At 33.6% G+C, this 23,671-nt stretch overlaps 1 protein-coding gene across 1 annotated transcript; it reads left to right on the top strand.

The window, feature by feature from the left end:
- Positions 1 to 13,604: 13,604 nt before the first annotated feature.
- LOC144705851 (FCS-Like Zinc finger 1-like) lies at positions 13,605 to 14,638 on the top strand. Its single transcript, XM_078578689.1, has 2 exons — positions 13,605 to 13,936; positions 14,220 to 14,638. Exons 1-2 carry the CDS (start codon positions 13,635 to 13,637, stop codon positions 14,386 to 14,388), a joined length of 471 nt encoding a protein of 156 aa, XP_078434815.1. The 5' UTR covers positions 13,605 to 13,634; the 3' UTR covers positions 14,389 to 14,638.
- The last annotated feature ends 9,033 nt before the right edge of the window (positions 14,639 to 23,671 follow it).

Genomic DNA, 23,671 nt, shown 5'->3' with positions numbered 1-23,671 from the left:
TATACATAAATCTCTTAATTTCATCTTCTATAAGTTCATGCCACCTGAAATTAATAATTAGATTGAAAATTATTAATTTGACTGGAAACGTCGAACAAGGATACCTTCAAAATTTGATTTTGATTCCTCAAATATTATTCTTCTCTAGGATTCTTTGTTCATGCACCTAAATCCTGAGAGAAATAAACTCAATAAATGTGGTTAATTTCAAATGGTCAAACATAAATAATGGACATAGTCAAACTTAAACTAATATACAAATGAAGACTTAAAATAATGACATGGTTAATAATATAATAAAATAATGATGACATGCATCACAATCATGAGATTTTGGCTTTGTATAAATGAATTCACAGCATGCATGGTATTATCAGTGACACTCTTAGCCAATGCATAAATCTGGTTTATGAATCCAATGTCCTAGTAATATTTATAGGCAACCTTATTATTTATCTATATGAATGAATAGATTAATTAATCAAGTATTAAGGTACCTAAGTTTATAGGTTGAACTCATATGTCATTGTCAAAGCCCAACTGTCCATCCACAATATGTGTTTGATGCGTTATGTCTAAGGAAAACATACACAATCGTGATGGGAATCAAGCAGGCGGATATTTTGGTATAATACCATTTAGGGATTGATACAAATCAATCAATGAACTCTTTCCCTGTATAGTATCTCCAGTATGGATACAAGATCATTTGTATTCATCATATGAGTGAAAAAAAAGAGTGTTATTCTATCTAGATATTTTAAAGTACTTGAAAATATCCTTTGAATAAGAATATTTAAAACACATCTTTAAATACTAGTAGTCTCTATACTATGATCTAGACATGGGTGTTCTGTTCTGTTAGTTTAAAAGGAAGAAAAGTTTCGCACAAAAGAACCGCACATGGCCCTGTTCTTTGTTCTGTTCTCTTTTTGTGCAAAAATTAGAACAGATGTTTGAAAAATTTGCACAATCCAAAAAAAATTCACACAATTACCACAAAATTTGCACATGTCGTAAAATTCGCACAATCTGAAAAAAATCTCAAAATTAGACTGATTCACACAATCCAAGAAAAAAATTGCAAAAAGCCAATAAAATTTGCACAATGCATCAAAATTTTCACAATTATTAAAATCCATACAAACTGCTACAAAATTGCACTGAATTTGCATAATTTACACTAATTCTCTTGGGGAAAATGTTTATAGTATTTTTGTTACTAAGAGTGGATGTTGAGTAACATTAACATTAAATTACTAGTATTAGTAATTCAAATGATCCTAATAACAAGTTTTTAATGGGCATGTATTATCTACATGATAATATTATGGTTGGGATGGGTTCATGACTTCATGTTTATGAATCCCTGCTATCAAGTATCAATTGTTGGGTATCCTGATGATATTGACTTAAAATTTATAATTGACATGTTGAAGAAGCATAGGATCAGTGCCTTGATCCTTGCACTTTGGTTAAAGGCCAATGGAATAAAAATGAAAATGTTTCATAAATCCTCTTCCAATTATTTAATGACGTCTATTCTCAAGAACTTCCACGATCATATACACTGTTGTAAGATTTGAATAATTTCCATTTATGTGTTATTTAGGCATACTGTCTTTTTACATAAAGAAATACATGCAGTCATGTGCGAGGTGGCATTACAAGACCACATGTAATGCATAAACATATTTTAAATAACCACCATTATATATCATTCAAAAAATTATCCTCAAGAGTGCTAAAGTAAAATTCATGTATTAATAAATGTAATAATCTAATACATAGTAAAATTCCTGGAATGTGAGCTCCTATTAAAAAAAGCATAATCAATTATCCATTAAGGTAAATGAGGCCATCCCAAGAGGGCTTAAGAATTTAATGCAGATGCCCCATTTCTGGCTATAACCCAGAATAATCAGGATGCTTGAGGCGATGATCATCGATCCTTGAATCACCCTCATCATCTGTAAAAATCTCTTCAAATGGGATCTAAAAATTAAAATGAGGCGGGCAAAAAGAAGGATTAATGAGAAGATGAAGGAAACAAACCATAAGAAAAACTAACCTGATGAAGTGGGTAGCTTTCAAAGGCACATATAGAGAGCTTGAATTTTCATATAAAAAGAGATTTTTGTGCTGTTTTTGATAAATTTTTATTCTGAAAGCATGAAACATTAGCCTATAAAAATGGATCTGTCCCAGGATCTATGACACTTAAATAAAAGGCACTGACCTCCTCATCTCGGTTGATCCCACCACAAACCAAATCCTCTGTGTCGAAGAGCGACCATCAATATTTCCACAGAGGAAGAAACTACAAATTAGAGAAAATCGGTTTCATAAGATTGAAGGTAAAAATCAAGCTGCAGTTTATTCCCTGGAGATTAAAATCAGTGAAGACTTGAAAAGAACCAATCTATTGAGCATTCTTGATTAATGAACCGATACAATAGTGTTGTTCCCATTTAAGGTATTTAATTGAGAGAGAAACTCTTGTAAGACCGATCAAATGAAAGTTTTTCTCGAGAAATTAAGGTTAAATCAGTGCATTTAAAAATGATGAGATGAATGAATCACAGTCATTGAACATGAGTAAATTCCAGTGAAAAAATATAAATCCTCAAAAAGAAAAAAATTTCATTATCGAGAAAGAATACTATTTGGTGAAAAAATTGAACAATAATCATCAGAATCAGGCAGCGGTATCCCTCTTGATCAAATCCTTGATAATGAATAAGAAAAGAGTGAAAAAGTTAACTCAGAATCATCGACAATGAACGACAAATCACAGAAAACACAAACTAGAATCAATGTTAATTATTTAGCAACACTCAATCTCAGGGAAAAAAAGCAAGAGTCAAAATATTTGATAATGTAACGATGAAACCGACCAAAAAGAAAAAAAACATAATTTTGTTTCATTATTCCTGAAGTGTTTGCGGCTTTTTAACTCGACGTTGCTAGGTGATTTTATCAAAACCTCACGAATGCAAGGTCGCATCTCGTCCTTACTAAGAATCCACACCTGACCATCTGAAATCAATAAAAAAATTTAAAAAATATATAGACATAATAGCTTAATTTATTTGGGAATCCATAAAACTCCTTGCCATTGTTGGGAGCCAATCTAATTACTCAGAACAATGTAAAATTCATTAAAATAAAACAATACATCATGAAGCATGAAAGAAAATCTAAGTGAATTTCTGAACATATAGACAGAATGCTAGATAGATAAATCGCTAGGATGTCAATACATAGAAATAAAAATGGATGTTAGAATGATTGATAGGTAGAACACAAGATATTGAATATGATTGACTTCTGGTTCTGACCCTGTTAGTTAGCCAAAAAATCTCCTTACCGGATTGCAACATTGTGCCAAATGATCGACGTCGTGGTCTTCCACGCATTCATCATCTTCTTCTATCATTCTTCCACTGCCCCATCTACCGGGTTAGGATTGTCACTGTTGCTAACCAAAAAGCATAAATAGAAAAGGAAAAGAGAGATGAAGATCAAGACTCATTTAAAATTCAAACATACATATCCAAATCTGTGAGAAAGATGAGTGAATAATCATCTAAGACACAATAATGATATAGTCTTGACACTGGATGGAGGATTAGTCTTCCACAAGAGGGCTAGAGGAGTCTTGCATCTAGCTCATGGTTTTCTTCCCCTTCGTCGCCGATAGTGGGTGTTGGCCAAGTAAACTACAACATGAAAAAATGAAAGATTTTACCATCACCATCATAATGATTTTTGTTCACAAATGACATTAATAAGATAATAAACCTTGGACAGCCAATTGTAACTCATTGTCCATAAGAAATAATACTTTAAACTCAATGTGTAAATAAATGAATATTTCAATACACTAGTCAAGGAACAATAATAGAGTATATGTCATTAGATGAAGCCAAAAAATTGAGAGTCTAACTAGTGGGTGCATCCACACGAATGGGAAATGGCTCGTCATCATCATCACCATCATCGTCCTCTTCCACTCTCAAATCTTCATTGCAGTGCCATGAATTCAACATCGTCAGAACTTCGATGCTCCCTATTGTGAGCGTGGATCACCTGTAGTTGATTACATGACACCCTTCTAAGAATAGATGCTCACACGCAACACTCCTCACTTGAACTGCTAGAAATTCCTCCACCACCAATGCTAATGCAGTGTAAGAAACTTGACCTGTTATGGGGATAAAAGCAATCAGAAATTCAATAAGGCAAGTAAGATATTTTTAATCTAACAATACACATTATATGATATACCCATCGTCTTCCACCGATGCAACATCTTCGTACTGAATGTTGGGGCGGTTCATCGCGTATACGTTGAGCTCTCCAATCGGATCAACTCTTTGTGGTTGCTAAGATGGATCTAGTAGTTCTTGGAGATCCATTTGTACGAAATCATTCCTCATTGTTCGAGCAAATAGTTCTGTGGACCAATTCCCAAGGTTTCTAGAGCCTGAATATGACCCCATGATAGTGCAGACGGTAGACAAAACCTCATTCTTAGCCTATGGATCAATCAAAGGAAGCTTCATAGATGGATCACGTAGAGAGCTGATAGTGAAAGCCTCGTTTCGTGTTAGCACATATACATATTTCTCTAGCTTTGCCCACATAGCAGAACATACATTAGCTAAGGCATTCCTTTGCCGTGCGGAGATAGTGTGTCCAAATGAAAGCACGGTTGGGTTTGAGACTCCCACACAAATTTGCTCAAGATGCCTCATCAATCCCTTAAAAATGATTATACCCTCAGTTGAAGTCGGTGCCATCTCTGAATAGCAATAGAGGTATCATGCTGGACTGGTTTGAGTTAGTCAACAAATTTTTCTACTAGGTCCCATCCTGCGTCAAGTAAAATAAATTTTCTACGAGCAAACGATCTCATCATATCAATAACTATTTTCTTCTCAAGGCACCCGTGTAGCATTTCATAAGTAGAGCTCCACCAAGTAGGGCAATTTAACGGGATCCTCCTCTTGTTTGTTATTTTTAACTGTTTGTAGTATAAAAAATACTTTGCCTCTTGCCTCAACGAACCTTGTATTGCATCGACCACTTTTGTTAGGCGCCAAACAACACCCCCAAAGAAGTACCAGGAGGAGGATCGGACTCATCTACAACCAACACACCATCAAGGTTTGTGCGGTCTACTTCATCAACGAAAGTTAACTCGTGCCCATCTTCGATGACATGTAGCGCCTTCAATATGGCATGCATAACTAAGTTGATCACATTCGTATTACACAAGACATGTCTCTTTCCAATGAAATATGCGTTCACCAGACACAACTCCTGTTCTAATATCGCCATCATTGTTGGATTGTTCGAAGCATTATTTGTCATAATAGCGCATATCTTTGCGCTCAATTTAAATTCTGCAAGAACCTCCAACACAACTTTGCTCAAGCACTCCTTAGCAATCCAACTAGCGTATAGCAAGGACATATTCACACATTTCCCATTCGGTATCTACCCAATAATTGTGAGACCTATGAATGAGATTTGATTCACATAAGTCCAATAGTCTAGAGTGATGGCCACTCTATCAACACTCTCCAATCGGTCATAGCTGCTGCTCTTCTACTCAATATAAAGCTTGAAATCTTTTTTCTTCACAACCTTGTTGTTGGAATGGATATCTGCTCTTCTGCAATGTATGAAAGCAGTCTATGAAGTATTTCTTACATGCAATGTTCCATGGTGAGGCTGATTGACAAATTAAACATACAAGTTCTTCTTTTATCGTCTCTGACGTGCATCCAATGAAGTACATTTTTTCATTCACTTTTCGGTCAAAGATGTTTGCCACCAATTGCTGGTTAGAATAGCTGCCTTCTTGTGCCTTTGACTCATTATACTCTTTACGGTGCACATTTTGTAAATGTCGCCATAAGATCGTGTTGCAACTATGCTTATTTTGCTGTATCTTCACAGCACGACCCTGATTATGTGTCGCATAGAGATTGCATGTGATCAGATGGAGACAAAAATATTCTTGTGTGGCTGAGATCGCGCCACATCATCCTGCGATAGAACATGTCAAAAAACATTAAAAAGAAAGGAATTTTAAATTAGAAAGAATCAATGCACGTGGTTATTGATTTCTGCGTGCAATAAATGCACGCGATGAATCGATTATGTGCGTGTGTAATACGAGGAATCATCATAAATGCACTCAGAGATTGATTCTCCACGTGCATTTATTGCACGAAGAAAAGCCAATAAGGCAAAATTTACCTTCTCCTCGCCGCCCATGCCACATCCTTTTCGAGATATTGATTTGCTCATTATGGAATCGCGCATTGCAATGCCATAATGACCCAATAAAGCATTTCATTTAACCCATCCAATCAGTCGCCCATATTTTGGGCAAATGACGTGGATGCCACATGATTATATTAAAAAAATTACTTTTTAAAACTCCAAATGAATAAAAATATTTATACTTTAAATTCTAAAAATATATATTTCTTGGCTATATAATGGTCAGAAAATCATAAAAAATATGGGAAATTCCAGAAAAATTAGTAAAATCCTTACCAACCTCTAGCCAAGTATTTTATGCTGTGCATAAAATAATTATTTAATACATTGAGATTAAATATCATGTAAAAAATACTAAAAAATTAAAAAAAATCATAAAATCATATTTCAAGTCATTAATGTCCATTTATGTATGATAACATGCAAATATGGCTAATAAAGCACATATATGTAATGTAAAATTCATCAATTGGATACTATAATTTGCAAGTTATCAAGTGCAAAGAGGGAGTTTAAATGTAATTTTCGAAGACCCTCACTCATGGATAAATTCCAGGGTTTTGAATGGTCATAATTGCTTCATATCCACATTCTCAGCCTCCTTGAAAATGTGAGTTCATTACCCATACAAATAATTGGTCTATAAGTGTTCTATTTGTAATGAACTTGGCAAAACTCCAGGTTCTATATTTAAATATCCTCATTCATTAATCTCAATCAAACATCAAGAATATATCATAAAACAACCACTGGACTCTTTTAATTAAGTAGGGTTAGCCTTTAAAACCTTAAATAAGACCATAAATATGATAATTTATTCTTTAGTGAATATTTATGATATCCATTGAAGAACGGAAAAGACAATTCAGATATAGACTTAATGATTTTTAGCTGATAAATGAAAGTAAATTATCACATATTTATCTTCAACTAGTTGATGCTATCGCAAATCCTGATTGGCTTTTTTAGAAATCAAAACATTTATTTAATAGTGAAAATTTTCTAGTATTGTGCATGTATTAACAAGAAGAAATAATTTATTAATTCATCATGGAGCTAGAAAGAAATTTTGGGCTTAGAGTAGGGGGTCATTACATTGTTTTAGGTCAAAATGCAGCAACTCCTAACTTTGGAGAATCCACGAATGACCCAAGGAGCTAAGATGGCAGCCTTAAATTTTTTAACTCAGTATTCCACTCCAAAAGAGGGAAATTAGAAATCCAATCCGGGGGCTCTCTACCAATGTGAAAGAAAACTGTTATTAAGATAAATCACTTAAGAAGATAGGGATATTTTAGGTATTTCTAAACTATTTATAAATACTTTCATCGTCGATCTCTCACCTCGATCTGGATGTTCATCAGCAGATATTTGCCAACATCACAACACTTTCCAAGATCCAAATTACTCAACCAATTGAATTTTTTTTTTTAATACCTCACTCTGCCTTCCTAAATTCCTACTCTCAGTGGAACATTCAGATCCAGGTGAGGAGAGGTGGAAATCCAAAGAAGGAAGTCAAAGTACCAATAGCTTTACCTATTCCCCTTGAACTTATTACATTCTCTTACGTTGGTTGCCATTTTCTCATTTATTCTCTCCTCTTCTCGCTTATCTATCTCACTCATAGCTCACCTCTATCAGTCCTCTTCTCTCTCTTATAACTCGCTCTCTCTCATTTCTCACCTCTCACTCTTTCCTCTTCTCTCTTATGTCTCTCTCGCTCTCTCACATTTCTCACCTCTCTTTCTTTCCTCTTCTCTCGTGACTCTCTCTCATTTCTCACCTCTCTTTTTCCTCTCCTATCATTTATCAACTCTCTTTCTCTCACTTCTCACCTCTCTCTCTTATCCATAAATATTTATCTCTTATCTCTCCTCTCTCTCGTTCATATTTCTCATCTCTCTCTCTCTCTTATATCTCTCTTCTATCTCTTACTCTTTCTCTATCATCTCTCCTCTCTCTCTTATCTCTCTCGTCTATCTCTACTCATCCTTTCTTGTCCCTCTGTCTCTGTCTCTCTTTCAGTTCTCACCTCTCTTTTATCTCTCTCATCTATCTCTCACTGTTTCTCTCTTATCTCTCTCCTCTCTCTCTTATCTCTCTCGTCTATCTCTACTCATCCTTTCTTGTCCCTCTGTCTCTGTCTCTCTTTCAGTTCTCGCCTCTCTTTTATCTCTCTCATCTATCTCTCACTCTTTCTCTCTTATCTCTCTCCTCTCTCTCTCACTCTTTCTCTCTTATCTCTCTCCTCTCTCTCTCACTCTTTCTCTCTTATCTCTCTCCTCTCTCTCTCTCACTCTTTCTCTCTTATCTCTCTCCTCTCTCTCACTCTTTCTCTCTTATCTCTCTCCTCTCTCTCACACACTCTTTCTCTCTTACCTCTCTCCTCTCTCTCACTCTTTCTCTCTTATCTCTCTCCTCTCTCTCACACACTCTTTCTCTCTTACCTCTCTCCTCTCTCTCACTCTTTCTCTCTTATCTCTCTCCTCTCTCTCACACACTCTTTCTCTCTTACCTCTCTCCTCTCTCTCTTACTCTTTCTCTCTTATATCTATCCTCTCTCTCTCTCTCTCTCTTTCTCTCTTATCTCTCTCCCCTCCCTCTCTCACTCTTTCTCTCTTATCTCTCTCCTCTCTCTCTCTCTCACTCTTTCTCTCTTATCCCTCTCCTCTCTCTCTCTCTCTCTTTCTCTCTTATCCCTCTCCTCTCTCTCGCTCTCTCTTATTTTTACCTTTCTCTCTGGTCTATCTTTTTCCCATTATCTCTTTCTCTCCTATATCTCTCTCTCTATCTCTCTCTCTCTCTCTCTCTCTCTCTCTCTCTCTTATGTCTATCTTTCTCTCTTGGCAATCTTTCTCGCTTACTACCTATCTCTTTTCTCTCTCTTAGGTTTATCTTTATCATTTATCAATCTTTCTCGCTTACTACCTATCTCTTATCTCTCTCTCTTAGGTTTATCTTTATCATTTATCGATCTTTCTCTCTTATCTCTATCTTGTGTCAGTATTTCTCTCGTGTCGATCTTTCTCTCTTACTCTCTATCTCTTATCTTTCTTTTTCTTTTATGTATATCCTTCTCTCTTGTCTATCTCTCTCTCTTAAGCTCTCTCTCATCTTTATTCCTTGTAGTTATCTTTTCTCTTTTTAATTTCCACTTATTTCTCTTTTTCTATTATCTCCCCTCTCCCTCGCTTGGCTATCTCTGTCTCTTTCTTTCTTATCTCTTTCTTTCTCTTCGATCTCTCTTTCTCCCTTATCTCTATATTTCTCTCTCTTTTATCTCTCATTCTCTTTCATCTCTATCTTCCCTTTCATATCTCTATATTTCTCTCTCATCGATCTCATTTTCTCTCTTATATCTATCTTTCTCTCTCTTCGATCTTTCTTTCTATCTCATCTCTCTTATCTCTATATTTCTCTCTAATAGATCTCTCTTTCTCTCTCATCTCTATCTTTCTCTCTCTTATTTCTATTTTTCCCTGTCATCTATCTTTTTTCTCTCTCATCACTCACTCTTATTTCTATATTTCTCCCTCATCTATCTCTTTGTCTCTCGTCCCTCTGTCTCTTATCTCTATTATTTTCTCGCATCTATCTCTTTTTTCATCACTCCCTCTCCCCCTCTCTCTTATCTCTATCTTTTCCGCTCACCTATCTCTATTTCTCTCTCATCCCTCTCTATACTATCTATATACTGTTCACTTGTCTATCTCTCTTTCTCTCTCATCCCTCTCTATATTATCCCTATACTTTTCTCTTGTCTATCTCTCTTTCTATCATCCCTCTCTATATTATCCTATACTTTTCTCTTGTCTATCTCTCTTTCTCTCTCATCCCTCTCTATATTATCGCTATACTTTTCTCTTGTCTATCTCTCTTTCTCTCTCATCCCCCTCTATATTATCTCTATACTTTTCTCTTGTCTATCTCTGTTTCTCTCTCATCCCTGTCTCTCTTATCTATATAATTTTCTCTCAATTATTGCTATTTCTCTCTCATCCCTCTCTCGTCCCTATCTCATCTATCATCTATATCTTTCTTCTACTTTCTCTCATTAATGATCTCTCAATTATCTTTATATCTCTCATTCCCCCTCTCCTTCTCTCGTTGATCACTCTCTAACATATATACATCTCTAATCGTGGGAATAAACATGTTTCACAAATTCACAATGATGACATAGAAAAATACACAAAGAAGACTGAGCAGTAAGTACAATACTTTTCACCCTTCATATAAGAGGATATTGACTCTAGGAAAAAGATGCATCAAATCACTATCCACACTTGTAGGGTGATACTATGCTAGTTAATAGATTTTTATAATAACTTTCTATGTTTATTTGCACTAAAATAATTACATGTAAATGTTATGAAGCAGAAAATGATTAAATATATTTTAAGAATCATATTCTGATTTTTATTGATTTTTGACTTTTTGTATGGATTTTCCTGTGATCATATTCTTACAGAAAATCACTTTTAAGTTGAAATATTTCTTATAATTTCTGACATTAAATTCAAAGAGATGTTTGTTTTAAGTCAAAATATATATTAAATTTTTTTATGAATTAAAATATATATTTGGAATTATTTAATGCATTTTATGACATTTTTCATATTTCCAAAATTTGTGTGCCACGTTGGGAATATGGAGAGAGAAGATTAGATGAGAGAAAAAACAGACTGAGAATTAGCTTCAAATCATGATATTCGATGATCCAAAAAGGATTTTTGGGATGAAATTTAGAAATTAATGTTGTCTTCCCCTGTTTTTTGTCCTCTTATTCTCATTTGTTTGACTGGATATATAACTAGACTCTACTACATAAAAAATATTGTATAATTACTTCTAGTTTATTAGACCAAGTGAAAGAAAGTGATTCCAAGATCCATCAAATTTTCTTGGCGTTGATTGTCAATTGAAATTAGGGAGCAAAACAGAAGTATAAGGATACACAGTGAGATTTCTTGCACTTAATTTTTCCTCTTTTTCTCAACATCATAAATCCATTTACATACATCCATCTACTTCTTCCCATGCACATTCTCTACATCTATCCATCCATCCACATATATTCAGCATTACACATCATTCTTTCATTTTATCGGCATTCACATCAAGTCATACACAACTATAGGCATAATTATCACGTATAGATTTATCCTTTTCATCCTTCACATCATTCTGAATTTATGATTTTATAAAATATCTCTTATCCTTCCTCAACTTCCATCTAAGAAGGCATTTAAATCCTCAATGTATGTTCCATGTGGAGACAACCCTTACTCATCAGTAACTAGTCATATTTTGTAAGTGTGAAGGTATATAAATTTTTATTAATTAACTGAAAAAATTCTTTAGGATTAACTCAAATTCGCTTAAATTTTATTTCATCATAGGAATACTGGAAAAGGTTTTCTCCAATGATCCCCTCTAAGTATTGTGAAAAATTAAATGATGGGACAAGGATTTGATGAGATAGGGTATTCAACTCTAGAGATGAATCAAAAAAGAAATCTTTATTGGTTCTACCTCCTCTTTTTTATGAAGAGAATGAACCTTTTAATCGAGTAACCATACCCACTATATCATTTGGAGTCTCATGTGGACAATGGATTATACATATGTGGTAGCCAATGATGGTAAAGCTTCCATCATAGAATTTTAGTACTACTATGTATCTTCTAGCATAAAACACGTAGCTTGGGACTCCATGGCCTCAAAATTTAACCTATTGACTGTGTTAAATTGATCATTGAGTAATTAATCTGATTATCGATATAGTTAATTAATGGATTTGACTTATAAATATTAATGGTCAAATAAAGTTGTTAACTAGATTGATACATTGGCCTACAAGGTTACATGCATATGATTTAATATGTTATTAGATGTACTTTATTCCTCAGAAATATTTGAAAATTTATTATGTAATTATGAATAGGGGGCACCCATACTTGATACCCATGTCAGCCAGAACTGGGTGCCCCCCGCTTCTTTCTTCAACTCTATGCTGATTCCATTAGAAGGCCTTGATGGTGACAAGATCAACTAGATATTGAAGAAGAGTTGGACAAAAAGGGGAGATCCAACAGTCCCTTGATATAGTGGATACTTTTAAAAACCAAGCACATGAACGGCTTGAAGACACTAACCTAAGGAACAAGTCAAGGCTGGAACAAATAATACAGAAAAATACTATAAATTTACTATGTTTTAGAGATCAATTCAGAATTAATTTCCACCTTCCTATCAATGAAATTAATTTCTTTCAAGCATTCAATGAACGCCAAAAGCCCAACATGAACTACCCACCATCTTTAACAGCTCTGTCACATTTTTCTCCTTTCCATTCTGTATTTTTGGATATGTGGGAGTGGAATATGATTGGTTTGTAGCATGGAATATATTAACGTATTTGGATCATATATAGACAACATATAATCTCTTATTTCTACCACTAGTCGTCCCAAAAATGGCAACCCCACTAGAACCATTCCAGGTTCCCTTAGATTTGCCAAGCCCTTCATTGGAGCTCTATCTCTACTTTTTTCTGTGAGTCATGCCAAATTGGGAAGTGCTCACAGGCCACTTATAAATATTTGATAAAAAGAATTTTAAAATGAATAAGATATGTTTTATACTTTATTTTTGCCACTTGTATCTAGGTTTGAGCTTGCACTATTCACCATTTAAAGTTAAATTCGAATTTCTAAATAATTTTCTTAAGTCCTAATCTTATATCAAAATCCGTTTAAAATTGAAGTAATGGTACAATCAGTGAAAGCTGAGTATGCTTAGAAGAACATATACTGTGACTATTATTTAGAAGCTAAATATTCAACAAGTTAAAGAAAAGCATGTGCTCCCTATTTTAACAATGTTAGATCCAAATTGAAGCTCGCATATATTATTATTGATGAGCAATGACTTCAGCTAATGCCAAGTATTCAGAAGTAACGATTTCATGAATGTCCATATGCCCTCTGCTAATGTCAACTAAAAAATGCGAGCAACAGTGTTAGAAGACTGTACTAGGCTGATATATACTATTAGAGATGCAAACCTCATAGTCTTATCTTTTCTGATGACTCCAAAGGTGGGATAAAATTGGGTCTAAATATTATATCCTCTATTTTTTCACTGATCCGCAGCCTCCTTTTTTCCCCCAAGAAAAGTAAGAAAATAATTTATGGGTTATTTACCACTCGCTTCTACCTGTCTTCGCCCATTGCACATTGGCTACCTTTCTGTCTCCTCACTAAAGCATGATCAAGAAGCATCAAAAGATCGCCGAGAGAGTAAGCAACCACCAAGGAACTACGATCATGGAACCAGGGGGATGCTTCTCCGTGCCTGTCTCCAAATTTCTCGCCATTTGGACGAGAAACAGTCGCCATAGGGAAGCACCCTCCGATCGATACGTGACCGGCGATAGCGTCTGCGTCGACCGCGCTAGTTCTTCCCTCCTCAACCCCAAGTCAGTTTCCAAGAAATGGATAATTTACAAGAACTGGAGAAGACATCCATCTAGACTCTTTCTTGAATCAAGAGACGATTCTTATTTCCTTGATGCATGCTTTCTCTGCGACAGGCCTCTCAGACACGATCGAGACATATACATGTACAGGTACTTGGGCTGTTCTCTTCTATACCTCTCCCGTTATCTTTCAAAGGACTAGAAACGTAGACCTTCCCCGTAAAACAGCTCAAACTTTTTATTATCAGAATAATTCGAACTGTTTCAAAAACCCAAGATGCATTTTTATTGTTGCATTGCGCTCTTTCATTAACTGATAAAAACATAAGAAGGTTCACCATGTTTTTTCTTCCACAAAAACAGGAAGATAAAGAGATCCTTTATTTATTTTCTAGTATTCATCATGTATGCGGAGAGATGGGTTTTTTTGCAGGGGCGACATTCCATTTTGTAGCGAGGAGTGCCGGAAAGAACAAATGGATATCGATGAGGCGGTGAAGAGAAGGAGAACTCTGGCCAAGGCATCCCCTTCAAAGGCGAAGCGCAGTAGTTTGTCCCAGAGTGTTGGAATTCATGGTCGAGGAACAACCGTCGCCAGCTAAACTTGTTGCTTTGGTGCAATTCGGGAAAGAAAAGAGACAGAAACTGCTAGTGGGAAAGCAGGCCCTTGAAAGATGCACGTCCAGTACCGTTTTATTCGGAAAGATGAACTCCGAATGCGTCGTGTTTAAGTCTCCAGAAATGACTTGGCTGTAATGACTATGAACTCGTTTTTATTGTCACGCCTCATGATTCTTTTAACCGCCTATTTTCTGTGTCCGTACTAGACATGGGATAGGAAATCATGCGATGGATCACTTCAGCCACCATGTAAAAGTCATCGGTTATTTCATGATACAAATTTTCAGCTTAATTTTGCTTCATAAAATTTATGCACCAGTTGTTATTTTCTCTGCCACAACGTTATATTTCGATACGAAATAGTAAAAAAATAAATGCTGCCAATAAGGTGCTCTGAATGAACCGTACAAGGTTATGGCGGTTTATCAAACAATGCAATTAATGTGTTATTTTACCTTTTTTACCGCTAAACTCAATTAATCACATTTTTCATCCAATTTTTTGAATCGAAAATTAAATGAAATGCGATTTTATTTGTCAACAAATAGTTTAAAGGACGATGCCAACCACAATAATTTAAAGTTATCAATTAATTTTAGAGTTTAGATTTGTATAGATTTGTATAATTTCATTCAATCACTCGTTTTTCTATTCCCTCATACCATTCTAGAACATACATTTACTTCATTTATTGATAGTATCAAGGTTGAGTGATCCTTTAAGGTTCTATAGAGATGATAACTGAGTGCTTATGTATGTACAGTGCATTGCAGATTTATTTTGTCAAATGAATCTTCTTTTGAGAAAATATATTTAAAGTTGTCCTAAGGTTTAACTTATGGTTAATCAATTGAGCTTTAGTCAATACTTATAATGTTGGGGTTGGTTATCCATCAAAGAATTGAATCAATTTATTCTAAGTAGTAATTTGTAGAAAATTTGTAAATACTTTAGAGTGGATTTCTTTTATGATATCTTAACGATTTTTTTTATCCACCATCCTTGCTGCCGACTTTCAAAGCCTAAAATTTTATGTTGTGAATTTTTTATTAACATATCATCTATTAGATCTACATAGTTTTCCCAAATGGAAATATTTTAAATAGATACAGGTTTATATTTGTCACCTGCACTCTGTGCTCAGCTACATAATAATTTGACAATAATTATGACAATATCTACATATTATATTTGTGTGGATATCTAGTTCATTCCACATTGAAGTTCAATATCAATGGATTAACTATTTTCAAGAAAATCAAAACATATTAAAAGATATATAATTTTTTAAAAGGTTAGAATTTATTTCAATAGAGATATTCAGCCCTCTGCGTGAAAAAATATTATCATATTATGCATAAATAATAATAATGGGAATAAATTGGTTGAAGCTGCATAGATTTATTGTCTACTGACTTGATTTGGCATTTTGTGTGGCATATTCAGACTGCTATATCTGTATGATTGTAAATGTAAATTAAATTATTGCATATACAGTGAATCACTATACTTCTATATAACTTTATGTTTTGATCTTTAGCACAAAATCCAAGGCATTATACTTCCACATAATGACTTGATATAATAAATATCATGTTTAATATATTCAGACGCTTAGATTTTGATGGAAAATCATTAAATGAAGTATATATTAAACTTTTGAAAGTTTAATATATATTTTATTCAAAAGGTCTCTTTATTCAAATCAATTAAAAACTTATATTTAATTGATTTCATGTTTTTTTCACTTACCATTATTTGAATCAAATTCATCATCCAAAACTATTGAGATAAGATTAAATCTTAATTCTTCCTTTAAGTAAATACACTTCCCATTTTAGAAAATATGCATGAAAATATTAAAAATAAAGTTTCTCACATCTTCACTATTGATGAAACATCTGAAATAAATTTGTGTGCCTCTGATATTTATATTAAGGTCACTGATAGATTGGTCTGACCAGTGGCGATTCAATTATATGTTTGGTTACAACCAACGGGAAATTTTTTATAAAAACATTCCTTTGTCTATTTTATCCATTTATCTTATATAACATGAAAGACTTTTGCAACGTGATATGTTATTAGATCCTTGAGGGATGGAAATCTAGCTTCATAGGGGAAAAAGGCCTAAAATTTTTTTATCACAATATTACAGAAGTCACTTATGTTACATGGGAAGTATTCTCAGGATAAATTTTAATCCCTATCAAGAAGAAATCTAGATTGGCTAATACATACATTAAGAAGAAATGAATCATCACACCTATCAAACATAGAAGTTCATTTCTGAATCACTGGAATGAAATTCACATCAAACATATCATCTACTGAATAGGCAGATCTGTTGTTTCTCATATTTATCCACAACTTCATGTCCTAAATTCTCACCTTCTGATACATTTCTTTAATTTCATCTACACTTATTCAAAAAAAAAATCAAAACCTTTAGCGCTAATAAATCAGTACCTTAATATTTAACACTAAGATTTTTGGCTTAAATGATATAATTTAGTTTTTTCATTAATGTTAAAAGCATTAAAATACTTCCTTTAGTCAATATTATATTTTCAACTATTTGGTTTCACATTACGGATATCTTTAACTAATTATTAACCATGATAACATCTCCATTGCACCTCAGGATTTTGAAAGGGGAACAAAAAATCATTTTGGAATTAAAGCTTGCGTTTATACCTAATATCTTCATTCACATGAGAAAATTTTATTTTTTACTTTAATTTTAATGGGTTAAAATTTTTTAGACATAAACATATACAATAGTTATTCTTTTATTTTTGTAAAATTATTAATACCTTTAAGAAATGATTATGCTTTTATTTATAAGAAAAATAATTGAATGAGAAATCAACCATATATAAACAAGATTAGGAAATGGAGAGTCAAAATTTTTGAGACCTTTGAGAATCAAGAATAATAAATATACTTTTGAATTTTTTTAATAAATGGGATATTAATGTTTTATGAAATTATTTTTATGCAGATGAATAAGAGAAAAGGTCAATGAATCAGGAATCGCAATATTTTTCGAAGAAAGTAAAGAACTAGGATAGGAAGAGAAAATATCATTAAATTTTATTTACATAAAACATAATTAAATTTTTAAAAAAGCCAGAAAAATTAGTATGTTGGTACCGTATATGTCACCCAAACCAGACATTTTGTACCAACTAGGAAGTATCAAAGAATAAAACTATACTGCTAATAAAATCACTACCATTCACATTTATCAAAGTGAGCCCTTATGAAATATCATTTTGTTCCACAAAAGTCTGTCAGGGACATAATTTATAAATGGGGGTTCCATCTCCAAAATAAAATTTTATCTTACCCAATTTTATTTATATGATTTTATGTTTTTCTTAACATTTATGGAGGTCATCATCCCCGTATTTTTGCATTATTTTAAATGCTGGGAACTTTTAGAAGTTTAACCTATGAAATGAGTATCACAAAAATGTGATCCTATTTTCCCCTAAACAATCCCTTATTTTTAGCCGCATATGTATTTGCTCCAACTTAAACTAGATTGCTCGTAATGAAGTGTCTTATTGGCCCTGTAATATTTAGGCGTAAAAATTAAATTAAATAATAATTATTTTATATGGTTAACTAAGAAACATGGAAACTATGTCTTAGAAATATTTTTTAATTCCATCAATTCAGAAAAGTTTAGGAATAAAATTTTGATAATGATATTACCGGATGCATGAAACGTTGAAAATGAGTATCAAAAACTTCACAATAATATAATGGAATAAATTATTTGATTAAATTACACATCAAAAAAATTAAATTACACATTATATTATAATAAAAAATTGAAAAATATTTTTTATTTCAAAATTTTAAACAGGGATATTATACATCATTCATATTCATTTTCAATAACATGTTACCAGAAGAGCGTTAACAATTATGTCATTATCGCTGTGCTTATTGATTCATAACAGCACAAAAATTTAAGTATTGCATTAATTATAAAAATAGAATGAGAATATCGATCAGAAAAGCAAAAGATCTTGTAATGCGTGATTTAAAAGTCAACGGATTTTATCAGACTTTCCATTTAAGGGATGAGTCATCTCTTTATTCATTAAAATCTAACCATGCATGGTTTATCTCAAATTAAATTCTGCCCCACAAGTTATTGATAGATGCCTTCGTCGTTTTTTTTTCCTTTCAGTCAATGTATTATCAGATACCTTGGGTCCACCATGACATAAAGGTGTTACCCAACATAAAATTTTGGGGGTTTCATTTAGTGAATGATTGAGGTTTTATTTTACTCTTTTACTAGAGTGACAAGGATGATGGCAGGCCAACCCGGATGACAGCCAGTTCACATGGTATGAAAGACAGCAGTGTAGGGATGTCAAACATGCAATATATCCGGACCAACTTCTGAAGTTGGGTTCATTTTTGTTCATGTATGTTTCATTCCTTGTATGTTTTCAGAGAAAGGGAAGTAAAAGTGATTTCAAAGAGGGTAAAAGTGTAATGTACCCGTCCTCCAAGACCCCAGTCCCAAACTTCTTTTGGAATGGAATATCAGGAAGATGTGACAGATTTGGGGCAGTGTGATTCTTTACAAAACAACAAAGATATCTTTAAGATCATCTAAGGACGTTGCATTAATCTTAATGTATTCTCTAACACCTAGGATATATTACCTATCATCTTAAAGCCAATGAGTTAAGACAGACTCAATATTTTGCACTGGGGCCAATATAGAATTAATATTTTACAGAAATAGCTCTCTTAAAACCTCTTTATCACCATCAAACCATAAGATGTAAATCCATAAGATATGGAAGAACAACAATGTCCTTCTTGGTTATGGATCCTACGGGATATGTCTAGAAATGTATTCAAGAATTTACTGATTCTGATACTTCCAAATGCATATCTGAAGAAACACAAAAAGTAAGCTCTAAATTAAAAGATTGGAGGATCAAGATCTTGACAAAGATGAGAAGAAAATCACAATAAGAGAATCAATTGTAATCTGTTTTGCATAAAATTAGGCATTATCAATAAATAATAGAACATTAAATTAAAGGCAATATTTCATAAATTTATAGTGGAATAAGGGAAATTTTTTTTTGAGGGTCTTGACTTTGAAGGTTAAAAGTTTATCAACCAGAAGTAGTCATCCAGATTTTTTGTGAACACGAATACAGATGGAGATTTTTTTTTTGACCCACCATTAAACTAAACGAGGAAATTATGGAAATAATTTTTTTAGAAAAGTTTCAAAATCAAAGACTGTCAAGACATATTAGAAAACTCAGTTTCAGCCACAAGAGAATTCTTGTATTATCATTGAAATGAATGTAACCATATAGTGAAAATGATAGATAATACATGAAAACGATACATGGCAGCCCCTCTAAAGAAACAAGTTATAGAAGATTGTGTGATTGGGAGCCAAAATTTTCCCCAGGCAGCAGTTTTTTATCAAAAGAGGCCCATAAATTACTGGTTTAATAAAATTACTGGCATATTTGAACTGCCAACTGTCCCAAATTTCCCTACATTTCATATAAGAGTGATTCTTGCAGATTAAATAACATAAAATTATTTAAATTTTGATGACATGCTTACAATGCACTTTTAACTATTATGGGTTGCAAGTGAGGCATGTATATTATTTATTTAAATTACATATAATAAAATTAAAATTTTGAAAAACTTATGATATATCTAATCATAGTCAAAACATCCATAGACCTTCCATGCTCATACAGATAAATGAAAATAAAAAAGCATGAATAGGCATGTGTTAGGTATATTTCCTCGTTAATCGGTGATGACAGCCCAATGAGTCTAATTGTTCTAAGAAAAAGTGCACAAGTAAAATCTAATTTTTCACTGATTCTTTGGCATCAATAGCAGTATTGTATTCAGCATTCAAAGATGAATACAACCCTCCAAAATAATCTCTGGAAACATAATTTTCATGTGGTATTGTGGGATTCACCTAAAAGTGTGTGCATAAATAAATGATCTCATTATGTGTGTGATTGTTTGACTTTTAAGTGATCTGTGCATCCTTCTCTCAACTGGCCAAAATATTCTGACAAAGTCCTTATGGAAGTGGCTTTGTTTTTATGATGTTAACTTCCATTGTTTTTAAAATTTCTCTCATCTTGATGGAAGCAATGACCATTTATTATGTGAAATTCCACCTAGTTGGACTATCCAACGGGACTTTGTTATCATTGGACATCCAAATAGTCTTGCACAACTCTACATATCAGTCTTCTCACTTCTTTGATTTTTGTATCACACTGTATTCTTGAAGGGGGAATAAAATTCCCCATGAAAATATATTGTGGTCCTCCTAAATGTTTTGATCACAACTATAGTGGTTTTCGTTGATATTAGTGTCATCTATAATGATCCTAATTGGTGGAGACTCTGAGTAACTATCTTTTTTTAATATAATTTCATCATTTTCTTGTTGTTTGGTGTCTTAGGTGTATGGACCACTTACACATAGATCACATGAATCAACATGTTTCAGAATCATGTGCACTAACACTCATAGACTCAAACAAAATAATTCCATGAACTATTTCCCCAAAGACCACCCACTATCTTTCATTAGTGGATCATATATGTGATTTCTTAGTTCCTGAATTAATACTGGTTGAGTTTTTAATGTTTCCAGACTCTAGACATATCCACATGAATCCTGGCACTTTTAATTTCTTTCTTCATCTTGAAAATCCCGATTGTCGCGCCACCATCATCGTTATGTCATTCCAATTGCATTGGGAGTGGAGAGGAGCTAATGGGAGACGGGAGAAGAAGGGTGGGGCAACTGAAAATTTCTGGCACATATGAATTTTATTAGACCTTTTACTTTTCATACTCTATGAGAATTTTTATAAAAACTCATAACTTTAATTTTATATTCTAATGTCTAAGTAATCATTTGCGCGTGACCCTCTTGGCCCATGTATCAACCTAGCTAATTAATAAAGGTAAAACTTTATTCAACAACCTAATTAATTATTTATACCACCATTAATGAATAAATTTATTCAACAACGAAAAAATTTATTAATTAATAAATTTATTCAACAATCTAATTAATTATTTATACCACCATTGTGTTTAAACAATCACATACTTATTTAACCCAATCCTCAGGTTGAATTTCTAACACATGGGGTGCTAAGCTACCGCTCATGCCCGAGAAGATACAAAGAAATATAATGACTCTCTCATGAAATATTTAATGGCATTGATTATCATGTACGTATAGTCCTTCATTCACTTGAAGCTCCTAGGATTTTTTAAGGTATGTTCAAATTTCAAATCCTAATTGGTCGTCTGAGTAAGTACTACAGGGTTTAGAAATCATTAGATAGTTATTTTATATATTCCACTACATTGGGCATGAACTCCATCATATTATCTTCCTTGAGCTGCCCCTACTTATTGCAGGGGTGAAAGGTTCCACCTTGACCAATTAATCATCTTCGTCAAACCACAGCTGTCATTCTCAATGTCTTTGGAGTCCCAAGTCTCAAGACCACTTACACTACCATACTAATAGATATATGTAAGACTAGATAGTATTACTCTATCCGAATATTTAGATGTCCTTCTCGAGTATGATTTGAATAAGATACATACGATATGGGTGAGACAAGATAGTGTTACTCTGTCTGAATTTCTTCATGTTTGTCTCAATTATGCTTTGAATATAAGTATTTGGAACATGTGCTTAATGATATCCATAATATGATCTCATCATTGAAAGAATTCTGATATCTAACTTGGTCAAAAACGTGACTTAAGCGGAAGCGTTCTATGATTCTCTTATGAGTTCTAGGGGTTTGAAACTTTTTCTTGAACCTCAAACTCAACTGGATTACAATCATCTATTCATAGTATGATTGTATGAAACACATTTCCATCATAAAGCAAATAAATAACATACCATTGCCATTGGTAATGATGAAATGGTTGAAGTTGATCTAAGAAGCTTTCCTCTTGAAGAAGATGATGGACTTTTGAGCCTCCCTTGTGTTTGGCCTCTACCGGTATCCACACGATCTTCCCTTGGAGGTGAGTTCACTGGTGCTCTCACAGATCCTTCTCTTTGACCCCTCCTTGTTCTCCTTTGCATGCTCTTTGGAATTCTTCCAATTCCAAGTGAGTAGGAGAGGAAGGGGATGAGAAAAGATGAGAGAGAGAACCAAATTCGACCTGGAGTTGGTTGCTTGTGCCCAGGGCCCACATTTCCTGAAATAGGGCTCTCACATGTCCTTTGGCATTAATTTCCATTATGCCATCAATTAATTATAACTTCACCTCATAAGATCTTATGTGTGTGACCCTATAGGTTCACTTCTCATTCTAGTTTAATGACTCTAATAGTTGATGATCATCCAATCAACTTTACCAGTCAATTAAATTCATAACTCACTTATAATTTAATTGACCTTGACCAATTTAACCTAATTGGTTAGTTGAGTCTCCTGCCATGCCATAAGGACAAGCTTCACTTGCATTAGCCTAGAAGACAAATGAATTTCATCCATGCATTTTGCTTCATGAAAACCTTTCTGTTATCAATACCATATCAATATAGTCCTTCATTCATTAATGATCTCATGATTGATATCTGGGATATGGTGGTTCAGTCAAATCCCAATCATATGAATCAATTTTAATATGATTGCATAAGAGATCTCCAATGAATCACATCATTGGAATCTCCTTTATTACTCTGGCCAGAGATTCACTGCAATCTATTAGTAAGACCATAACTTCTATTCATCGAAGTTGAATGATTCCTAATCGGCTATTCAATTACCTCCATGATACTCTAGAAGTGCCCAATCATATTTATACCGGGCCTCTAAATAGAAGCCTTTGTCAACATGATCAAAGCACAACTTTCGTACCACAAGATATCTTTGATACCTTAGGTCAAAGGACCATTGATACTATGACAACATGAATCTTCCTGGTTGACTTAGATGTTTAACCATCCAGGTGATTCATACGGATCAATACAGTGAACTTCTTCTTACCAAGAAGCACCTGACATCCATCATTAGTGTCATCACACAAATGGCTATTGGGAACGGCCATTATCATCATCCAAGTGATCATGAAAGATGTCACCACTCTTTCCGGAATATCTAGTGTCCCTTACTAGACTTCCTTCGAATGGGATTGTTTAGGTTAATGTCCTTTGAGTCTAGTGATCCCTAAATT

This window comes from Wolffia australiana, chromosome 7 (genome assembly GCF_029677425.1).
Source record: "Wolffia australiana isolate 7733 chromosome 7, ASM2967742v1".
Taxonomy (NCBI): Eukaryota; Viridiplantae; Streptophyta; class Magnoliopsida; order Alismatales; family Araceae; genus Wolffia; species Wolffia australiana.
This window is presented reverse-complemented; position numbering and strand designations above follow the sequence as displayed.

Coding starts and splice junctions, on each gene's coding strand:
- LOC144705851 (XM_078578689.1), top strand. CDS start 13,635: ATGGAACCAGGGGGATGCTTCTCCGTGCCTGTCTCCAAATTTCTCGCC. Junction 13,937..14,219: donor CGAGACATATACATGTACAG/GTACTTGGGCTG, acceptor GTTTTTTTGCAG/GGGCGACATTCCATTTTGTA.